This window comes from Melospiza georgiana, chromosome 5 (assembly GCF_028018845.1).
Source record: "Melospiza georgiana isolate bMelGeo1 chromosome 5, bMelGeo1.pri, whole genome shotgun sequence".
Classification (NCBI taxonomy): domain Eukaryota; kingdom Metazoa; phylum Chordata; class Aves; order Passeriformes; family Passerellidae; genus Melospiza; species Melospiza georgiana.
This window is the reverse complement of record NC_080434.1, coordinates 60,088,472-60,107,573: the sequence shown is the minus strand read 5'-3', so window position 1 is coordinate 60,107,573 and position 19,102 is coordinate 60,088,472. Positions and strand designations below refer to the sequence as shown.

Below are 19,102 nucleotides of genomic sequence, written 5' to 3'. Positions count from 1 at the left end.
CATTGTCCAGGTAATTGATACGTATGTGATAAACTTTAAATGATTTTATTGTACAGAGGAAGACCTCAGACAAACCTTCACTGTATTTTGGTAGCAACTGAGCTCATAAAACACTCAGTTGATTAGAAAAGTTGTTACTATACAGATTTATGGGGACACTTACATGCTTGCCTATGCTATTGATTGCTGTTCCTAATTTCATCTTGCCAACCTACCAGTAAAATTAATATTATTCTCTTTCCTCCGCTTTTATAAAATATGTTGTTTAAAACTGTGGAATATTCTTGCTTATTTTCAGATCTCATCAGAAAACTAGCACAGCAGCAGTTTGGAAATACACAGGGCGATTATCAAAAGGTAAATTGTCTGTGTGTATCTGCATAAAATAATGAAAATTATGACTTTGAAATTCGGGTTTTTTTTCCTAAACCAGGAGTTAGTGCTTTAAAAGTATATGAGCAGAATACAAATATGGATGTTTTTTAATAATAAGTAGGATGTTTTCCTGAAAAATGTGAGACCAGTTATAAAGAAAATTCCACAAGCCACTGTAAAGAGACTACTCGTAGTTAAAGATGACTTAAAAATTCCAGCTGTAATGGGATTGTTGCACAAAGACTGATGGCTCTTTGTATTGAAAAATCAGTTTGTATTTCAAAAACCTTAGGGAGAAACATTGCTGCTTAGCTCTCATGCAAATTTCACCTATTGTTTTCAAAAAGCTGAATTTTTATTCTAAATATACTGTTTATATATTAGCAAGAAGGAATGGAATGTGCATCTGAGTTTGGGCTGTTCTGGAGCAGTGTTCCACTTCTGGATCAGAAGCTGAGTTTCTGCAGTGGGAATTGATGTGCCCAGGCAATGGACAAGTTCATTCCTATGAGTGACTTGCTGCTGGTGCCCACAGTGTGGTGTGCCCATCAGCGCAGACACTGAGCTGTTGCTGGGACCAGGATGGCCTTACTGGTGCTTCTGGGTCTTCCCAGCAGCTCATGCCTGTTTCTCCAGTAGCTTGATAAGCTCTGCATGGCATCCTGGTCTGTGGGTTCTGTCGTTATGCTGCATCAAGTGACTCTTTCTGATCCCACCTGCTTGCTTGGTGGGACTCTAGAGTGGGGCAGCACAGATTGTTCCTGCATCCCCAGGGGAGAATGTAAGGGTAGGGCTTGGAGGGAGAGTCTGGGAACAAGAGCATCACTCTAGGTGGTATCCCTGACCACAAGCAGAGTATTTAGTAACTAGTACATAAGTCATGAGAAACCTGAGACCAGGCCTGTGTAGGGGATGTGATTAAAGAGTGGCAGTTAAAATAGAGGAGTGCTTAAGAAGCAGAACAGATACAGGACATTCATCAGTCCAAATTCTGATCTGAATATAGAGCAAAAACTTGAAACAAATTAGGAAAATGAAAATACATCAGGACAAGTAAGAGTGTGCTTCAGAAGACAGAAGCATCAGTGAAAATCAGCTGAGAAGCAGGCAGCATGGCTGTAGATGTGTCCCTGGAAGAATTTCCAATGGAGACAGGGAAGTGGGAATGTGGCTGAAGGGTGTGAATAAGTGGTTAGAAATGTTTTCCTGTGGTTCTGATCACTCAAATTCAGGAAGAATGAATTCAGACTAGGATGACTTCAGGAAGTGTCTGTTAGGGTGATCTGGGAAACTTGTGGATCTTCAAGTGAAACAGGAAGAGTTTGCTTAGCTTAGGAAAAGAGTTGAAAAGGGATGTGTTTACTCTGTTGAAATATATATGGAGAGGAAGCACAAGGAAGAAGGTTCTGCTTCTTGGGCAAAATACAGGGCTGGCACTGTAGCATGAGGGCTGAAGTGGATGTGTGAGGAGAACTCAGAACAGCCAAGAACTGAGAACAGCCCTTCAGTAGCAGGAACAGGAAATCTGCTTCCTCTGCTTATCCTGTTAAATTTCTGCTGTTGTTCCTTTGTATCATTTTTTAACCTATTTATAGAATGTGTCAGTGACCCAGGAGACCCTTCCCACTGCTGTGCTGTGTGTCCCAGTGCTCCCAGCTGGACTCCAACCATGAGCACTCCCCATGGCCTGCCAGGGGCAGCAGTGTGCCAGGCCAGCCAGCAGCTGAGCCGTGCCTGCTCAGGGCAGCCAGCTCACTGCTGTGCCACTGCTCTGCTTCTGCTGGGAGCTGCACGCCCGACATGCTCAAAATCATGCTTGGTACCAGATCAACAGGGGAGGGGGAGCACTAATCATCCTCCCATTGATACAGGGGAAAATGTGGTAGTCTGTTCAAAATGTGATTTTGAACATTTTAAGTAGTACTGTACAGTAGAGGTTTCAAAAGGATGTGTGTGATGCTGATTAAAGAATAGCTCAAACTTGAACATTTCTGATTCTCACACATCAGACTTTGGCCTGAGGGGGTCTTGCCATCTCCAGCTTGTCTGCTTTTCTTCCAGTTAGGAGAATGGGGAAAGCACTGTCAGCTGTGAATTTGGCAGGCAGAGATGAAGGGGAAAATAAAAGAAATTAATTTTCCATTGTGGGAGACAAAGGGGAAATTGAGTTCTTCTGAAATCCTGTCATTGACTTTTTAGTTTTCAGTGTTTTTCTGATTCTACAGATTAGAAAATAGGTAAGCACTGTTAAATAGATTTCTTCAGTCATTCTTGAATGTCTTTTTTTCTTTTGAATAGTTTAAATTGAACATCTACATGGTTAATTGAAAGGGAGAATTAATTTTGTGTGTAATGTGCTAAGATCCCAATTTGCTCCTGGAGCTACTAAAATAAAATAAGCACTGAGAAGAAAAAGTTAGTCAAGAATATCATATCAGTTATGACAGGTGGAATTCATGAAGAAATCACCAAACCAAAAATAATGTAATCTCTGGCCATCTGTGAGATATATTGGGAATTATATGGAATAAATGCTCAGTGCGGAAGTATCTGGTCTGTCATTGTTTTAAGATGGAAGTATTTGTTGGGCAAATCCTAGATTCCTTTCATTCACCAAGGAAACCAGAAAATAGCTGCTATGTATTTTATTGCAAATATTTTTTCCATAATTATTTAATGGTGCTTCTGTGCATTATTTTTCTTTAGTGGCTTGTTTGTTATTGTTTCTGTGTTGTTAACTGTTATGATCTAGTCATGGTTATTTATTCATTATTCATGGGATTTGTTTTTTGTGCATGCTGCCTGTGTGTTATACACATTCTCCATTTGTTTTGACTTCCACAGCCAGAAAATGTTGTCCTGACTCTTCAGGTAATGTCTTATGGTAGATGTACAGCTTTGAAAAGAAACTAACCTTGTCTGCACTGCTGTTAAAACACCGATAGCCATTTTTAATGTCACTTTAAATACTGTTTTTCCATCTAAACTATCTTAAAATAACATGCTGTCATTTAATTTTTGAAGTGTTCAGACACATAGAAAACAGTGATTCTTTTGCAAAATCCAGCCAAATTCTTCTTTTAAACTTGCACTTCATAGTCTTCAGAAGGAAGCACAGGTTTTAACAAGCAGTTAATAATAATAATTAAAAGAGTAGTTTCCATCCTACAATTGTTAATTAGGGCAGAAATTTGCAACTCTGCTTATGGTGGTAATTGCTGTGTTTGGCTGAGTTGGTAACTAGGGATTGTGAGGAAGGGCATCAGCAGAGCTGGAACTAGAGCATGATTGATATTTTGTGAGAAATTGTAACTTGTTTTACAGGACAGTTGTGCAGCCTCAATTTCATCCTTTTGCTGCCGAGTTGCCCTTGTGCTGGTGGATCTGTAAAACAGCAAAGGACTCAAAGTACTAGTGTGAGAATTAGTTCTCCTTCGATTGGGAAAGGAAAAGAGGAGACATATTTACCAGGGGAGGAGGACTCCTGGGGCATGCCCACGCTGTGCTGTCTCTGCGCACATTCACCTCCCTGGCCTGCTTTTGGCTGGGCTGTGTTTCCAGCAGAGGGAACAGCAAGGCCAGCTCACAGAGTGTCCCCTGGGGGCCACAATGCCTCGTGCAGGGCCCTGCCAGGGCTGCCTGGCCCAGCCTCTTGGTCCCAGGGCTCTGCCTGTGAAAGCAAGTCAGGGTATTGCCTTGCATCGTTCCCTTTCACTCCTGCCAGCTTTGGAAAGCATCCTTTTAGCTGCTGCTGCCTTGCTGTTTGGCAGCAGAATGAATGCCTTTACCTGAGAGATCTTAAAATCTGTCTGCTTCTGCATGTTTTCCAGTCCCTGAGCAGGTTTAAATTCAGCCCTTTGGAGTAACCCCTGCCATTGTAATCGATCATCCAGTGAAATACTTCCCTTTGGGGTGCAGATGAATTTTTCTACTCTTAGATGAATAAAATGGAGAAAAAATGAAGCCTCCTTTTCCCCCCTGATAAGATGTTGCTGTAGGTAGCCTTGCTGACATTTGTGGAGCCTTTTTGGAAACAGATGTGATAAACAGTATATTCATGGTCTGGGAATTCAGATGTGTTCATTTTTAACCTGTTTCCATTGCACTGATTCATATTTATTTTTTGTGAGCCTACTTCTCTCTTAGCACTCACTCTTGTAGTTTGCCTAGCTAATACTCTAGGAAAATAATTATTAGCTATCAGTATCTACAACAATATGTATCTTTTTGTTAGAAAAGTTGTCACTTATTGACAAAACATACCAATTCCATAACCTCAGTAACTCAGTAGATGGTTTAGTCTGTAGTTTGATTTTGAATTCTTTGCTCTGTGTTGATTGCAGTTACTGTGTGATACCTGCTGTTACCAATATTTTTGTCTGAATTACAGGCCATCTACTATGAAATCGGTTTTATAGTCTCCGCAGCCTTGGGATTGCTATTTATTTTGTTACTGCCTCTTGTGGGACTTTGCTTCTGTATGTGTCGTTGCTGTGACAACTGTGGTGGGGAAATGCATCAAAGACAGAAGAAAAATGCTGACTGTCAGAGGAGCTGTTTTGCAACATTTCTTTTTGTTGCTTCTTTAATAATAAGGCAAGTGTGATAAAGAGAACAATATGAACCTTGGTATAGCACTTATTTTGCAGTGTCATATGACAAATGATATTACTGTGTTAGCCTACAGGTGCAGAAATTATTGATTATTAAAGAAAATCTAACTGCATTACAAAAAATGCTGCCACTGTTGCTATCCACAGGTACTTAATTGAGCAGAACATAGGTGTGAAACAAACAAAAAATTATGTATGTATTGGACAAATGACACTTTTGCCAGTCTCAAAGCAGTAGTTGTAGAATGTTGCATTACACTTTTGAACATGAGAGACTGTACCCTGTGTTCAGCCCCCATCCCATAGAGAACCTGAGATATCACATGCTGCTGTGTTATTGATAGTGCTGGGGTGGTGAAAAAAGCAAGCAAGTGATTTCCTCCAGTAGTTGCTAAACTCCAGATATTGATACTAGTTCAAAACAATGGGTTTTCTTCTGGGTCCTGTGTTGTTTAAACCTTGCATGCACTCCCTGTAAATCCTGGAGTTTGGAGACATTTTTGCACTGTTGGTGTTAGGACTATACTCCTCTGCTGGGTATGTAATGGGTGGTGAGGAACTACAACCAGGATTTCTTCCTACTTTCAGAATACATTGTTTGTTTTCAGGCTTTCTGTTTTCCTTTAACTTCTTCATGTTTTCACCTGCCTACTATCCTTATTTTGTGATTATATTAAAGAAGAAAAAAGGTGTTTTGATCTATACAGTGTGACTGTTCAGTCATATGGGATGTACTTTGTCACTTTGCTGTAATCTAAATTGTTTTTTTTCTGTTACTGTGTATCATGACAAATGGTGACCTTGCTTATGCTCCAACAGGGGATGGGCTGATATCAGATATGGGAACATGCTCTTTTCTCCCCAACATCACTAACAAGCATGACCCTTAGGAATTTGAAAACTCAAAAACTGAATGGTGTAGGGTGATAAGTGCATCCCTGCCATGATGACAGGACAAAAATCCTTTATGGTTCAAGTGTGCCTTGAAGACAGTAAGTTATTAAATTACCACTCAACATGTTGAAACTGGAGGTTGGTCACAGAGCTTGCCAGCTGCCTTTCCACCACATTGCAGATGCTGTGTTGCAGCATGCTGCTTTCTGGCTATTATCACTGGGGAATGTTGCCTGTTAGTAGAAAAACTAAGATTGAGCCCCTTGTTGGTCTCTTTAACCTGTGCCTTTGCTGCCAGCTATCCTTGTGGGATTAAGCACAGCCAGCACACCCAAGTGATTCTTCCCGGGTCAGGACTGGCAGATCAGTGATCCCTAGTTATATGGTCTCCAGAACCAAGGAAATTGCCTCTTTAGTGTCTCCTTCCCCCCTCCCTTTCTTTATGAGACATCATGGTATAGCAGATGCTTATCCAAAGTGGGCGTTGTTGCCTGAAATCATTCTGAAGGTTGAGTAGAGATAATCTCATATGAGGACTCCCTGGTTAAGTCTCTAATGCTGTGAGTGATGTGCAAGGCAAGATAGAACTTTATAAGGCTAATATTACTGATCCCAGACTGACTGAGGGCTCAAGTCTCCAGTGTGCCAAAGAGAGGTTCTCCTGCCCTTCCTGGATCTTCTTTAACAAGTGACAAGGAGATGCTGTGTCTGTTTAAGCCCCTGTCAGGTTGCTTACTGCTGTGCTGTGACACAGAAGGACAGTCTTACTGCTAGCCATTGCCCCAGCAAAAAATACTGGAGGAAGCCTGAGGTTTACTTAAAACTGTTGCTGCATGTCTTGTACTGTACTCAGAAAGTATCCTTGTGAATTTTTGGGGAAATTTTATTACCTGCTTTTCTTCAAAGTTCCTATGCAATTTCAGCTTAGGTGGAAGGTTTACCTGTAATTCTTCCCAAAATCACACTTCTCAAGGACTGTGCCAGAGCTGAATATGTAATAATAATAACAACCAGATAATAGTGTAATAATAACAATAACCAGAAGAGTTTAGTCCTGTGTGAGTAAAATGCTTATGGATACTTGCAGACAGAGGCAAAGGAATGAAAACTTGAATGATCTCTGTCAATACAGGGTTACATCGAGATGTGCAATGAAATTACTAAGGCAGACCCTGTTATAGTTTGGGTATAATTTAAGTTCATGAAGCATGGGAGACCTTCTTTGGGAATAGGTGTCCCAAACCCCTGCCAAGAGACTGGAATGCTACAGACTCCTTTACCCTGAGCTGTGCTGCTTCAGAAGATGCATTTGGCAAGGCTGGCATCCCACAGACAGAATTTCTAGGGGGTGGATTTCTTCAGGATTACTATCTCAGTGTATGTTCTCCAGCTTCTCCCTCTCTCCTAGTGCACCAGATATTCTGGGATTCTCTCATTGAGCCATTCTTTTTATTTTTCTTTTTTTTTTTTGTTTTTTTTTTTTGTTTTTTTTTTTTTTTTTTTTTTTGTATTCCTGTCCTTGATAAGGAAAAACGGTTTCAAACTGTCTTTCCTTGGGTGGGAGAGGCAGGTTAAATGCCCAGTGGGGAGAGTATTGGTAGGGGAAAGACCCTGACTGTGGAGCTTGCAATGGACTGTGCATCTAGGCAACAGCTCTAGAAAACTCCAGGAGTGTGGGGATGGGTTTCCTTGTGTGTCAGGATGCAAGTTCACACTGACATACGTGTGCTCTTAATGCAGATTTTAGAATATCTCAGCCAGTAGATTTTAATCACGATGAACATTTCTTCTCACTTTTCCACTGATGTAGTGCTCTGGTAATTAGAACAAGATTTTAGACTAAGCTTACTGGAGTGGTGTGTACAGGAAGTGTAAGTTTGGGGATTTTTCTTTCAATTTAAAAAAAAGGCTTCAACTGGATCTGCTTTCTGCAGGTGGGGCTTAAGTGAGAAGTTCACTTTCCTCAAGGAGGAGTATAAGAAAGAAGTCAGAAAACCTGTGATTATATATGCAGTTGTTTATCTTGATAAGCCTTTAGGGTGTCATTTTCCAGAACATACACTTTCTGTTTGAAATATTTCTGTATAGATTTAGTTAAAAATACATGCAGTTTTTTTGGTAGTTCACAGCTTTTATACATGACTGTTTCCCTACAAAGTAGGATTCTATTGCTAAAGAGCAGAGGATGTAGAAATAATCTATCAAATACCTAGCTAAGTAGATTTGGTATTCCAGAGTTATGTAAACAATTACATTATTTTCTTCAAATGTTAACTGAAAGTTTAGGGACAGAGACCTGCTATTAGATTTTACTCACTAGTCATCTGCAAGCTTAGGCAAGGATGCTTTCTCTGGGAAAGAAATGTAATTTCAGTACATTTTTGTACATTATAAAGGCAAGGGAGGAACGTTTGATTTTTAAGAAAGCATAAATTGTGATACCAAATTTGCTGGTGATAGAAAATCTCCTGGTTATTGCATAGAAAAACACATAGTCAGTTTTATGTGCCTCCAAGAGGGCTTGTGTTATAACCTCTTTTTTTGAAGTAATGGATGTTCAGGAAAGCCAAGTCTGGAGGAAGGAAGTGGTGTTTGGCATCTTGGCAGGTTCCTCATCCAGCTTCACATTTGTCCTCTTGGCTTTGTAGGGTTGGTAATACACATTGTTCAATACTATAGTATCTGAATTGTTCAGTCAATAAAATCTGAAAGAATTGGTGGAAAAGTTGATACAGAAATCTGTCAGTTATTTTTTAAAATTCTTTATCTGGTAGTGAGGAAGGGGGCTATTCTTCCAATATGTGAATGAGCTCAAGGTTTCTATTTTGTGACTTGAAATTTTTTGCAAGCTCAGCTAAAGGAAAAGCTTGCAACTTGGTTTAGTAACATTTGTATGCATCTGTGAAACCTGGCAAGAAACTTGAGAGTGGAATATTGGACTCCTGAAGAATTGTTAAAACAATTTTCTTAACCTGTGACAGAAGTGGCATGTCCTTTTTATTGCTGCTCTATGACTTTCTCTTCATGGCTGCTTATTGAATGTTGACTGAAGGCTCAGTTACATAAAAATAGATTTTTCCTCTCATGTTGTATGTTTGTTTAGTTACAGTCAGAGTATAGTCAGAGTACCTTGGCTGCTTGAAGTATCTATCTTGTTTTCTCCCACTCTTTCCATTTAGGAAGCTGAAGAGAAAGATGTGCTGAGATCTTACAAAGTACTGTTTTGTTAGCTCCAATTGACCTTTCTGATCTCTGAGCATAGAATCCAAAGGATAAAAATGCTGTCTGTCTAAAGAATGAGGATGTGGTCATAAACTCTGAGCCTCAGAGCAATATACATGTTTGCTTTTCCTAATACCTTGAGATTGTTTGTCTTCTGATTAACAAAGAAAATCTAAAAATATTTTGATAGCAATTGCCATCACAGAGTGAAAAGAAATAATATATTGCCTGTATTCAAAATTAAACTGTTTACTATGCTTGTCATAGAATTATAGAATGGTTTCAATTGAAAGTTACTCAGTTCCTTGGTATTTAGACATTCTGAGTTCTCAGTCCTGGAGAATGGTGGTAATAGTGTCTGCTTGAGTGTTGGTCATAGTGGCAATTTGCTGTAGGTTAAGTAGGAGGATAAATGTGTCCCTTTGTTCCTTAGTGACTTTTGGGAGGTTAATTAACAGCCAGTTTTGAAGACAAAACTGTGAAATTTTGAGTAGAGAAGCTACCACTTTATGTCAGTCTCTGTTGTCCTGTCATGAATATTTTTGGATATGGAAAGTAATGGTAATACAGGAATCCTAATAGATCTGACCTGTAGCATATAGTCCTTCCATTTCTCCCTGTGAGCTGCTTTGAAATTGAAATTAGAATTTTCTAATTGAAATTAGAATTTTCCCTCAGAAAGTATTTTTCAGAGCAACAAATCCTTGCATATGTGACCAGTTTTATCAGGAGAACAAGCCTTTACATTGTTTGGAAAAGCAACATAAAGATGAAGGTTTGGTATTGATTCACTAAAGAAGGAGATGAGCATCATAAATCAGAGTGATGAACAATGAAGAGTGATCAAATATAAAATAATCATCAGTGCTGACAAGAAGTCTAGCTCATTTTCCACCTTTTGTTTCAGTATCAGGAAATGCATTATTTTAGCATTAATATGGAATATTTGTGTGCTTTTGAAAGATCCATGCAATTATGTAAATAAATTGTATTATTATGAATAAACCTTGCTGAAGTTATCATATGAAAAATACTGCTTTTCACAGTTAACTGGCAAGCATTTGTTTACAGCTGTGTCAAGGTTAATGCTACTTGTAAAAGACCCAATGTTTCTGAGTCTCATACAACTTACTTAGGCTATATACACATTTTCTGACAGCACCCATGCAAATGGATTAATAGTTGTACATTAATAACTCCAGAAGATTTTGTTCTTTTTTATTAATTAGTAATGCAATATTGGCCCTTTTGGCTCAGTGTTACAGTCTGCTTCATGGTGTATGTGAGAACCTGTAGTAGTTTAGGAAGACCTTTCTTTCCTTTGATAATACTGACTTTTTTTTTGCTGTAATTTTTTTTATTCTGTCTTATGTTAGACTATGCACTTACACTAACAAATATCTGTTATCTCTATTTTTTGTAGTGTTGGAGTGCTCTGTGCATATGCTGCCAACCAGCATTTAACTAACCAAGTCCGAGGAGCAAAGAAACTGGTTAACAGTAATTTTAAAGATCTGAAAATTTTCCTTAACGACACTCCAGCGGTAAAGAACTTTTTCTTTATGGGGAATGAGGCTGGGAGGGAAGAGGTGTAAATGAGAAATACTGAAGAAAATAATTCTCTCTTTCTGTATACCAGCAGTATTTTCTTTATTTTTGTATGTCAGTCTCACTAAGTAGAATAAATGGTGCAAGGTAAGATGTTTTCACACAGCAGTCAGTGCTTGAGAGTTACCCTGGTGGATCAGCATTGCTTGAACAACTCCTGAGCTGCATTTTGGGAGTTAGCTGCTGTGATGCTTGTAGGCCCTTTTCCTCCTACTGAACTAGTGTAGATCACAAGCAGAGGATAAATAATTTGGAAAAAAAAAAGGTTTTAAAAGAAAAGCATTAAAAATGTATGACATGAAAACTTTGATTCCTTGTTGCTCTTTCTTGTTTCCTTGTATTTTGGGCATAGTTTTGTGGGCTTTGGGACAGAGCCACAATAACTTCTTTTCCAGGAATATTTTGGACTGTTTCTTCTGTAAACCAAAGTCACACTGTATCATACTGAACAGGAAAGTGTCTTTTCTTTCAAATTTTCCTTAGAGTTCCATAAGCAGTCCTCTGCATATCTTGTTTTGTGTTGGAAAAAAAAAAGCTAGATAGGAAGAGTTGTAGACAATGTGCAATTTCAATTCTTAGTGAATTTACAGGGGGCACAAAACATCTGTCATTTCTATTACCTTCATTAGTTTCAATAATTTGAATTCTATTTTATTAATCTGTTTTACTTGCATGTGACTGATACATTAGAAATAGGTGAAATTCATGCAGTTATGTGGAATCCACAAGTGTGGTAGCATCCCAGTCACAGTAATTCTGGGGTGCTTTTCTGCTCACCAGGGCTGTGTGAGAACAGGAGACATCTTGGGAGAGGCCTCAAATGTGTTCCTACCTGAAGTTTTTCCCCAGATTTTTTTGTGTGTGGTGTTGTGACAAGTGGGTGCTGGAGGTATATGGCAAGAAGTGGAGATCATGCCAATCAACAATCCCTCTTGAAACAGAGTGCTTTTGGTCAGTCTGGAGCTGATGCTGGGCCCAGAAGGATCAGTGCAGTCACATCAGAAACCACCAGGGTCCCCTTGACAGTGTTCTGACAGTCAGGAACTTCAGGGGAGAAAATCTGTTATGTAGAAGTAATTACTTGAATAGAGGAAAAGAAAATAGATACTAGATAAAATGTTAATAAAAACACTTAGTAATTAAATTTAAAAGTGTCAGGACTTGAACACTTCTGCCTGAGGTTAGTCAAAGTCTCACTTAGTAGTTTTTTAGTTTCAGAGTGGTATTATTACCTTTTCTTTTTTAGACTTGGTGTTAATGCAGTCATCAGCTGTATCTCATGAGTTATTTTGTCAGACAAGGTGCATGAGTATCATGTATGCACACACATTTGTAAGAATTTCTTGAGGAAAGGGGAAGAGCTACAATTTTTAGAAAAAAGTTCTAAAGTTTAATTGTCTGTAAAGCTCTGAAATTTGAACTGATGTCCTTGACTCATCAGTATGAGGTGTGTACAGCACATAAGAGGATTTGAAAAAGAAGTCCTGTGTTAAGAGTTCATGTCACAGGAGATTTGCAGACTGTGAGTATTGAGCAATAACACCATTAGTCATACAGAATCACCTTTGTCTGGGACATTGCTGGAGACAATGCAAAACCTTTGAGACCTGTATCCCTGCTAAATTTTATTTCTTTGGTTAACCTAGGTAGACCAAAATAATAAATAAGCAAAAATATACCTACAGCCTTCTCAGTAAGAAACTCAATTTTTTTCTCCTGTTAGAAGAAGGAGATCCACTCCTCACTTTGTCATTTAATTAGATTCACTGATCAATAGGATCAGTGTTTCGAGGGTGGATTTTTTTGTCTTTTTTTATTTCACAGAAAGTTTGAGACTGCAAGCCAGATATACTTTGTACACATTTGAATCATGCTTAAAATTGGAAATCCATTTCTCAAGTGTTTTAACCATTACACCACTTTAGCTTGATTGGGGTAGAATTCATTATTTTAAGCATGCAGAAATCAATAATTTCTTTTCAAAGTTAGTCATTTTTCCACTTGGGATGGTTCTTTACTAGCTTTTTCTCCAAACCCAGGACTTGGTGGTAATTGAGGTGCTGTTCTACATTGTTATGGTGTTTTGGTAGAGCTCAGGTCGAGACTGGGCCAAATCCACCTGGAGGTGAGGAAAACTACTTGTGTTCAGACAGAGCAGCTGACTCCTTTCCACAAGAGAAGCTCTGAGAGGCTGCCCAAACACAAATCCATTCTCTTGGTGAATTGTTTCAAAACTGCCACCACATCAATGCCATGCCTTTCCATGAAGGAGGAACTCATGCCAGAGAAAATCAAGTAACAGAGTTGAAGACATGGAAAAAACCTTATTGGCCTGACTGACTTGAAGCCTCCCTAGGGCCACTGTGGCTGCTAGTTGATATTTTTGAGCTGAATCATTGAGCACAGAGCTGTTCCAGTTAAGTGGATGTCCCAGTCAAACACCTCCTTTATGTGCAGTTCTGTTAGGCAAGTAAAATACTTGGTTAGTTGAAAACAGTAGAAGGCCAGTGTTTGGAGGGGTTTGCACACTTTGGTTGTTTCAGAGTGACTATTTGACACATTCAAAAGTGTTACTTTTTTCATTTATTTTAATAGTTTTTTAATAATTTTCTTCTCAGCAAATTGATTACTTGGTGAACCAGTACAACACAACTAAGGATAAAGCATTGTCTGACCTAAATAGTAAGTATTTTTATTTAAAGGGGATTAGCAATGTATATTTAAAAGCTTCAATAGGATAATGTAATTAGCTCATAGTGCAAAGTGAAATTTCATTTATGAGAATATAGTTTTCAAATAGAAGTGCTGTTCTCAGTGGTAAATGAGACTAAAATCCTTTTCACATAATATGTCTCAGAGCTGGTATAATGCATAGTATTTCCCAAAATAAAAGTATTTTATTAAATTATTGTCCAGTAAGTCAGGCTAATATTTTGTTTTCCTTTTCAGTTTTGTAATATTTTGGAATATTTGTCCTCAGGTCTTAAAATTGGAGCCAAATATCAAGGAACAGAGCTACTAGCAGTGGTGATAGTTCCAGTGAGAGAGATCTCTGTTTATTTTTCTTGTTCTACCTTTGTCCTCTGTTCAGCTAGGAGTTGAGTTATAAGCTTATCTTCTTTCTAAAGCTGCTTAATGTATTTGCCATTTCAGAACAAGCAGTTGAAGAGCAGGAGATAAAATTTGAATTAGAGCTGCTGCACTTTCCCCTTCAGCACAGTTACAATATTAGGCATCATGTTTCAAGCTCTCAGTAAACAAAAACAACCAGAAAACTGACTGGGATTTTTTTGTAATTTAAGATTCACTTTCCAAAATTCCTAGTAGAAGGAGCTGGCCATAATCAGTACACACAATGATTCAAGGTGCATTGTGTGCCAGGTGTTTATAAAGGCATACAGGTTTCATTGTTGGATTGAGGGATTGTTGCTGGGATCAAACTGTGCAGCTGTGGCATTGTGCCACTTATAATAAATTGATTCTCATGTCCAGAATCTCTGCTTCTGTGTAGGTTTAAAATGTATATTACAAGTAGTTTTCAATTCAGCCAGCTTTGCATACCCTGAGGTTAATATGTCTTGTCTATGTGAGGCTTTATTGCACATTGAATATGCCTGTAAAAGTAGTGGTAGCAGTAGGTAAGTAGTCTTCCTACTTAATTCTCAGCAGAAGCACTCTGGTCTAAAAAATAGATGTAATCTTTAAGTCTATGATAATAATAACAGTAATAATAAAAAAATTGATGTTTGTATTTCAAGTATTAGCTTGAAGCTTCCCAGCACTCCAAACTGAAATTTCAAATTAAATGTTTATTTGTTCTCAAGACAAATTTATAATGTTAGTTAACAGATCCTACAGGGTCTGTGATGAGAGAATCATCAAATAAAGACAGCTTTTATTTTCTTGAAATATCAGAATAAAGTGTGTGATGCCTGGGTACAGAAGGACTTTTTCCTAAGGGAATCAACAGTAGTAGGAATCTCCAGAGAACTGCAGATGAGTTCAGTTTGCCTACCTTAAGGAAATGTGGAAAAATGTTTAATATTTGGTAGAAGTTCTCAACCCTAGCCAGACGTGATAGTGCTGACAGGAAGGGACGCTTCTGTACCAGGCAGTGTTCCCATCTCATCAAAAGGAAAACAACTGAAAAATCAGTTTACTGTGATCTGATAATGGAGAGGTCCTGGTGCTTACCTAAAGGATGTGTCACATCAGAGTGTTTCACCCAGCTCTGCTCAGTGTTTCTCTGTTGCTTTGCTGCAGCAAGGTTCATTTGTTTGTGGGCAGGGACACTGGAGGGGCTGGAGGTGGGAGGAGCTGGGGCTGTGGTGTCCATGCTGGATGTTCTGCATGAGGTACAGGGGCTTAATGAGCTTAAGGGATTGCAGCAGGGCTGGCTTGGGGGTGACCTTGATGCTGCTGGACACGTGAGGAACAGGGGAAAGGAAAAGAACCCACTTCCTAGTTTCTCTTGCAATGTGACAGCATAGTGTGTAGTGAAAGACTGTGCCACAAAATTCCTGTCCAGATGCTCGACCACTTGAAGATAAATTGTGGAAAAAACCCTTCCCAAAAAAGTAGTAAATGCAGTGAAATACACATTGTGGAATTTGTTGAAACTTATGTGCCTTTACCCATGTGGTCAAGTGTTCATGAATATTTTCCACCATATTTTGATTTACTTCTTTCATTTATGAACTATAGCTAGCTAAAGCAGAATTGTGTCTCTGCATTACCTTCTGTCACTTAAGTTCTGACTGTCAGGCCTTAGAAAAATTTCAAAAATTTGTGTATATTTATTTAGATGTATATGTATATATGAATGAAATTGTACTTATATGTAAACATACATATATATATAAACACATAATACATGTATTTGTTAAGTAAAGAGTCTGATAGCAGGTAGTTTAGAAGACAGTTGAAATTGAGCTAGTGTATGATGTGTTGGTTATCTTTATCTCTCCGTATTACAGATGTTGGACCTGTGCTTGGAAGCAGAGTTCAAGAACAGCTGGGAAAAGAAGTGCGTCCTGCACTTGATGCAGCTCTGACAATGGCAGGAGGTAAAGATGTACATGTTGTTGCATAATAATATTCTGTTGCCATGGTAAAACAGACACAGCATGGGATGGCTTTGTGCAGTACCATGAGTCAACTTACCATTCTTCTGCATGCCTGGATATTTCTTTTAAACAGAGGATTTCACACATCTTAAGATTAATAAATACATTTAAAATTTAAATCAAAATTTATGTGCTATTGTTGATACTTAGTTTTGGCAGTCATTGAGTAGGGATGAAATCTGAATTTCCTGCTCCAAGTTGCTGTCCCTTTCTGCTGAATATAAGGGAAACTAGGAAAACTGTCCTTTTAGAGTTGCATTATTATTATAGCCATAAGTATTTTCAGATTAGTCAGGGATTTTTTCCTGTACACTGCCAAGATTATTATGAGAGTGTTAGCCAGCATTTCTTCATTATATCTTTGAGTTTGGCATTGCTCATTATAAGTTCTTTCTCTTTTTAGAGAAAATATTCCTTTATTATTTTTCCATTTAAGGCTTCTTTTTTCATGAATCAGATACAGCTTACAAAGCAAAGGGAAGGCATCTATGGACTTGAGTCACTTTGGTTTTGGTTGGTTTTTTTTTAACCCATGAATTCTCTCTCATTCACTTGTCATCATTCTCCTTTTCTTTTGCTTTATTTCTCTTATTTTTCTTGAAGTCAAAGTGGAAAGGGCTATCAAAGGTAAAAAGCACAATAAAACCTTATGTGGTGTGAAGTGCACTTTGTTTTTGTAACTTTGTGTATTCTTAGTTGTGTCTGTGTGGTTCTTTGTTTACCAAACACCTGCTCAGTGTTTGGGATTATTTTGATTTTCTTTTGGTTGGTGTGATTGGGATGGAATATAAAGCCAGGCAGTGTGGAACACTCACTAATGCTTGGCTGATGCAACTTGATCTCCTTACCTTTCAGCTTGCAGCCATATGATTTGTGAGTTGGATTGTAAGGAAAATACTGAGAACACAATTTGATTGATATGAGCTTTTAGTTTCTAGTGACCAAGTGTTAAAGTTCTTTACTGAATCCACTGAGAAGGGAGAGGTAGGGAAACAGTAGAAAAGAGGGAAGTGGATGAAATACCAATAAAAGTAACCTGAGCACATTATTTGCTCTGTGTAGAAAAGCATACGTGATATATTTTTATTTGCAAGAAGTACATGTTCTGTGCTAGAATTTTCTGTGCTAGGATGTTTTCTGGGAAGGAGGCAGTAATTAAATCAGTATTTTTAAGATGATCCTATGATTTATGCATGTACACTTTCTCTTCATGTCTGTACCTATAGGCTTTCTAACAAAAGTTGTTTGTTTTTTTTTTTCTAAATTCACATCCTTGCAGCCATCAGAGAAACAAAGGAAGCACTAGAAAATGTGAGTGTCTCTGTAGAGGTTTTGCAGGAGGGAACAGAGAGACTTCATGCAAACCTGACAGATGTTAAAATGCACCTGAGCAACACCCTCAATGACTCTGCGTGCAATGCGGCTCAGGCTGCCTCAACCTGCAACATCATCAGGAATTCATTAGCTCAGCTGAACATCAATGCCAATTTTAGTGGGGTAAGATCTTTTAATAATATTTTTCAGACTCTCAGAGTGAGAATAAGCCCAGTAGTGGGTCTGACATTGAATAAGCCCAGTAGTATGTCTGCCATTCAGTGGCTTGGTGTGTGCTGTCACTTGTGAGATAAGTGACCTTCCATTTTTCTGTGTTTCTAGGTAATTCCAGTCACTCTTTTAGTCTTCTGTGTAGAAAAGGATAAAATGTGTGTCAAGCAGCTGTGTTAAATTGCTGCTCTGGGCTGTGAAATAATCTGCCCTCCCAGAAATGCTGGGGGTTAAGCTTTGCAAAGGTTTCACAAGTGTTTAGGAAGATTCTCCTAAAGATCACTTTAGTTTCTTTACTCTCTCTCCTAACTTTGAAATATTTACTGAATTTGCAAAACTGCTACTTCTATGTGACTCAGGCATGTTTTTCCTTCCCAGTTGCCAGGTGTGAGCTCACAGCTTGCAAAGATCAATGATGTCCTTAAAATAGACCTTTCTAGTCTGGTTCAGAAGGTATGTTTCTTGACAGATTTTTAAACTCTTAATGAATAAACTGGGATATGTGTATCACTTGACTCCCCTTGGTTTCTCAAGCAGAATTCTTTTGTTGCCACCTCAACCTGCTTCATGGTTGAATATCTCCCATTTTTGGCCAGGATTTAACATGTGAAAGTATGAATGCAGTGCTTTGTCTCTCCAGGATAATACAAATCTAAAATCTTTCACAAGTTGTCTGCTTGAAAGAACAGTCCTTGATAATGAAAAGACAGAAATGTGGATCCAGTAGCATGCTCTCTACTTTTTGGTTCAAACTAAAGAAATAAAAAAAATCCATGGTCTCTGAATTAGTCTTATTGTATTCTGGCTATCTTGAAATATTTATTTCAAATTCTTTATGTGCATACATCTAGTGCAATGGACCAAGTGTAATGGCTATTAGTAATTTTGCAAAACTTTACACAAAAAACCCATGATTTTCACCTAGGAAAAGAATGGCTTAGTTTGAGAGGTTGAAAAATCTAGGAATCTGAAAACATGTGCTAGGAGCAGAAGGCACTTTCTGAAACCAAAGGCTGTGTGTAGGGGTTGAGGCCCCTTGCTGCTTCTGCATGATCAGGCTTACAGGGAGTAAGGCTTCCTGTGTCCACTGCAGTGGTTTGTCCTTCCTGACAACTGAGCTGCTGAGCTTGGTCCCCACAGTGTGGGCCCCTTCTTTCCCCTTCTCACTGAAGAAGGCATTGCAATCTCATTAGAGGCAGTTGGATTTCACTGTTTGTAATATGGATTTTGTGTTTGGAAGGCCTGAACTTGGAAACAGGAGGTGTTAGGCTGGTGCAGAGTAACTCCTTTCACTTTGTGAATCTTCATATGTGTGTTTTTGGCTTTTAGATGAGCTATAAGATCTGACAGGCAGCAAAGTTTGAGATCTGTGACTGATTCATGTGTATTTAAACATAGAATTTTTTTTTTCCCCAGGGAATATTCTGGAGACCAAACTATAGCTGAAATATATTTAGAGTTTTGCTTTTACCTTTTCTAATATGCAGTGATAAGACCATGTTTTTCTTAGTATGACCATGTACATTTCAGTATGTGTATACTTTTGATCTTTTGATCCTTAAATAAAAGGAAAAAAACCTGCCAACAATTTGACAAGGAGAAATATGCCATAATTTTTAATGTATTTTTCTTAGGGTTATGCAGCATTTAATGATACTCCAGACTTGGTAGTGAATCAAACCAGGAACATTTTATCAGGTGAGAACAAACTATCTTTTC

The 19,102-nt window shown here is 38.4% G+C and overlaps 1 protein-coding gene across 8 annotated transcripts in view; it reads left to right on the top strand.

Moving 5' to 3' along the window:
- The window catches only part of PROM1 (prominin 1), a 61,071-nt gene that overhangs the window by 22,759 nt on the left and 19,210 nt on the right, over positions 1 to 19,102 (top strand). For 5 of the 8 annotated variants that reach the window (XR_009114428.1, XR_009114430.1, XR_009114429.1 and 2 more), the window contains exons 3-11: positions 299 to 357; positions 3,220 to 3,246; positions 4,766 to 4,971; positions 10,528 to 10,648; positions 13,331 to 13,394; positions 15,689 to 15,778; positions 17,118 to 17,335; positions 17,762 to 17,836; positions 19,018 to 19,081. Coding sequence is in view for 3 of the 8 variants with exons in the window: in XM_058024030.1 (XP_057880013.1) it covers positions 299 to 357; positions 3,220 to 3,246; positions 4,766 to 4,971; positions 10,528 to 10,648; positions 13,331 to 13,394; positions 15,689 to 15,778; positions 17,118 to 17,335; positions 17,762 to 17,836; positions 19,018 to 19,081 (924 nt within the window). In the remaining 5 variants the exon portion in view is untranslated. The remainder of the gene's footprint in view (positions 1 to 298; positions 358 to 3,219; positions 3,247 to 4,765; positions 4,972 to 10,527; positions 10,649 to 13,330; positions 13,395 to 15,688; positions 15,779 to 17,117; positions 17,336 to 17,761; positions 17,837 to 19,017; positions 19,082 to 19,102) is intronic. The other 3 variants (XR_009114432.1, XR_009114431.1, XM_058024031.1) reach the window with 1 other exon arrangement.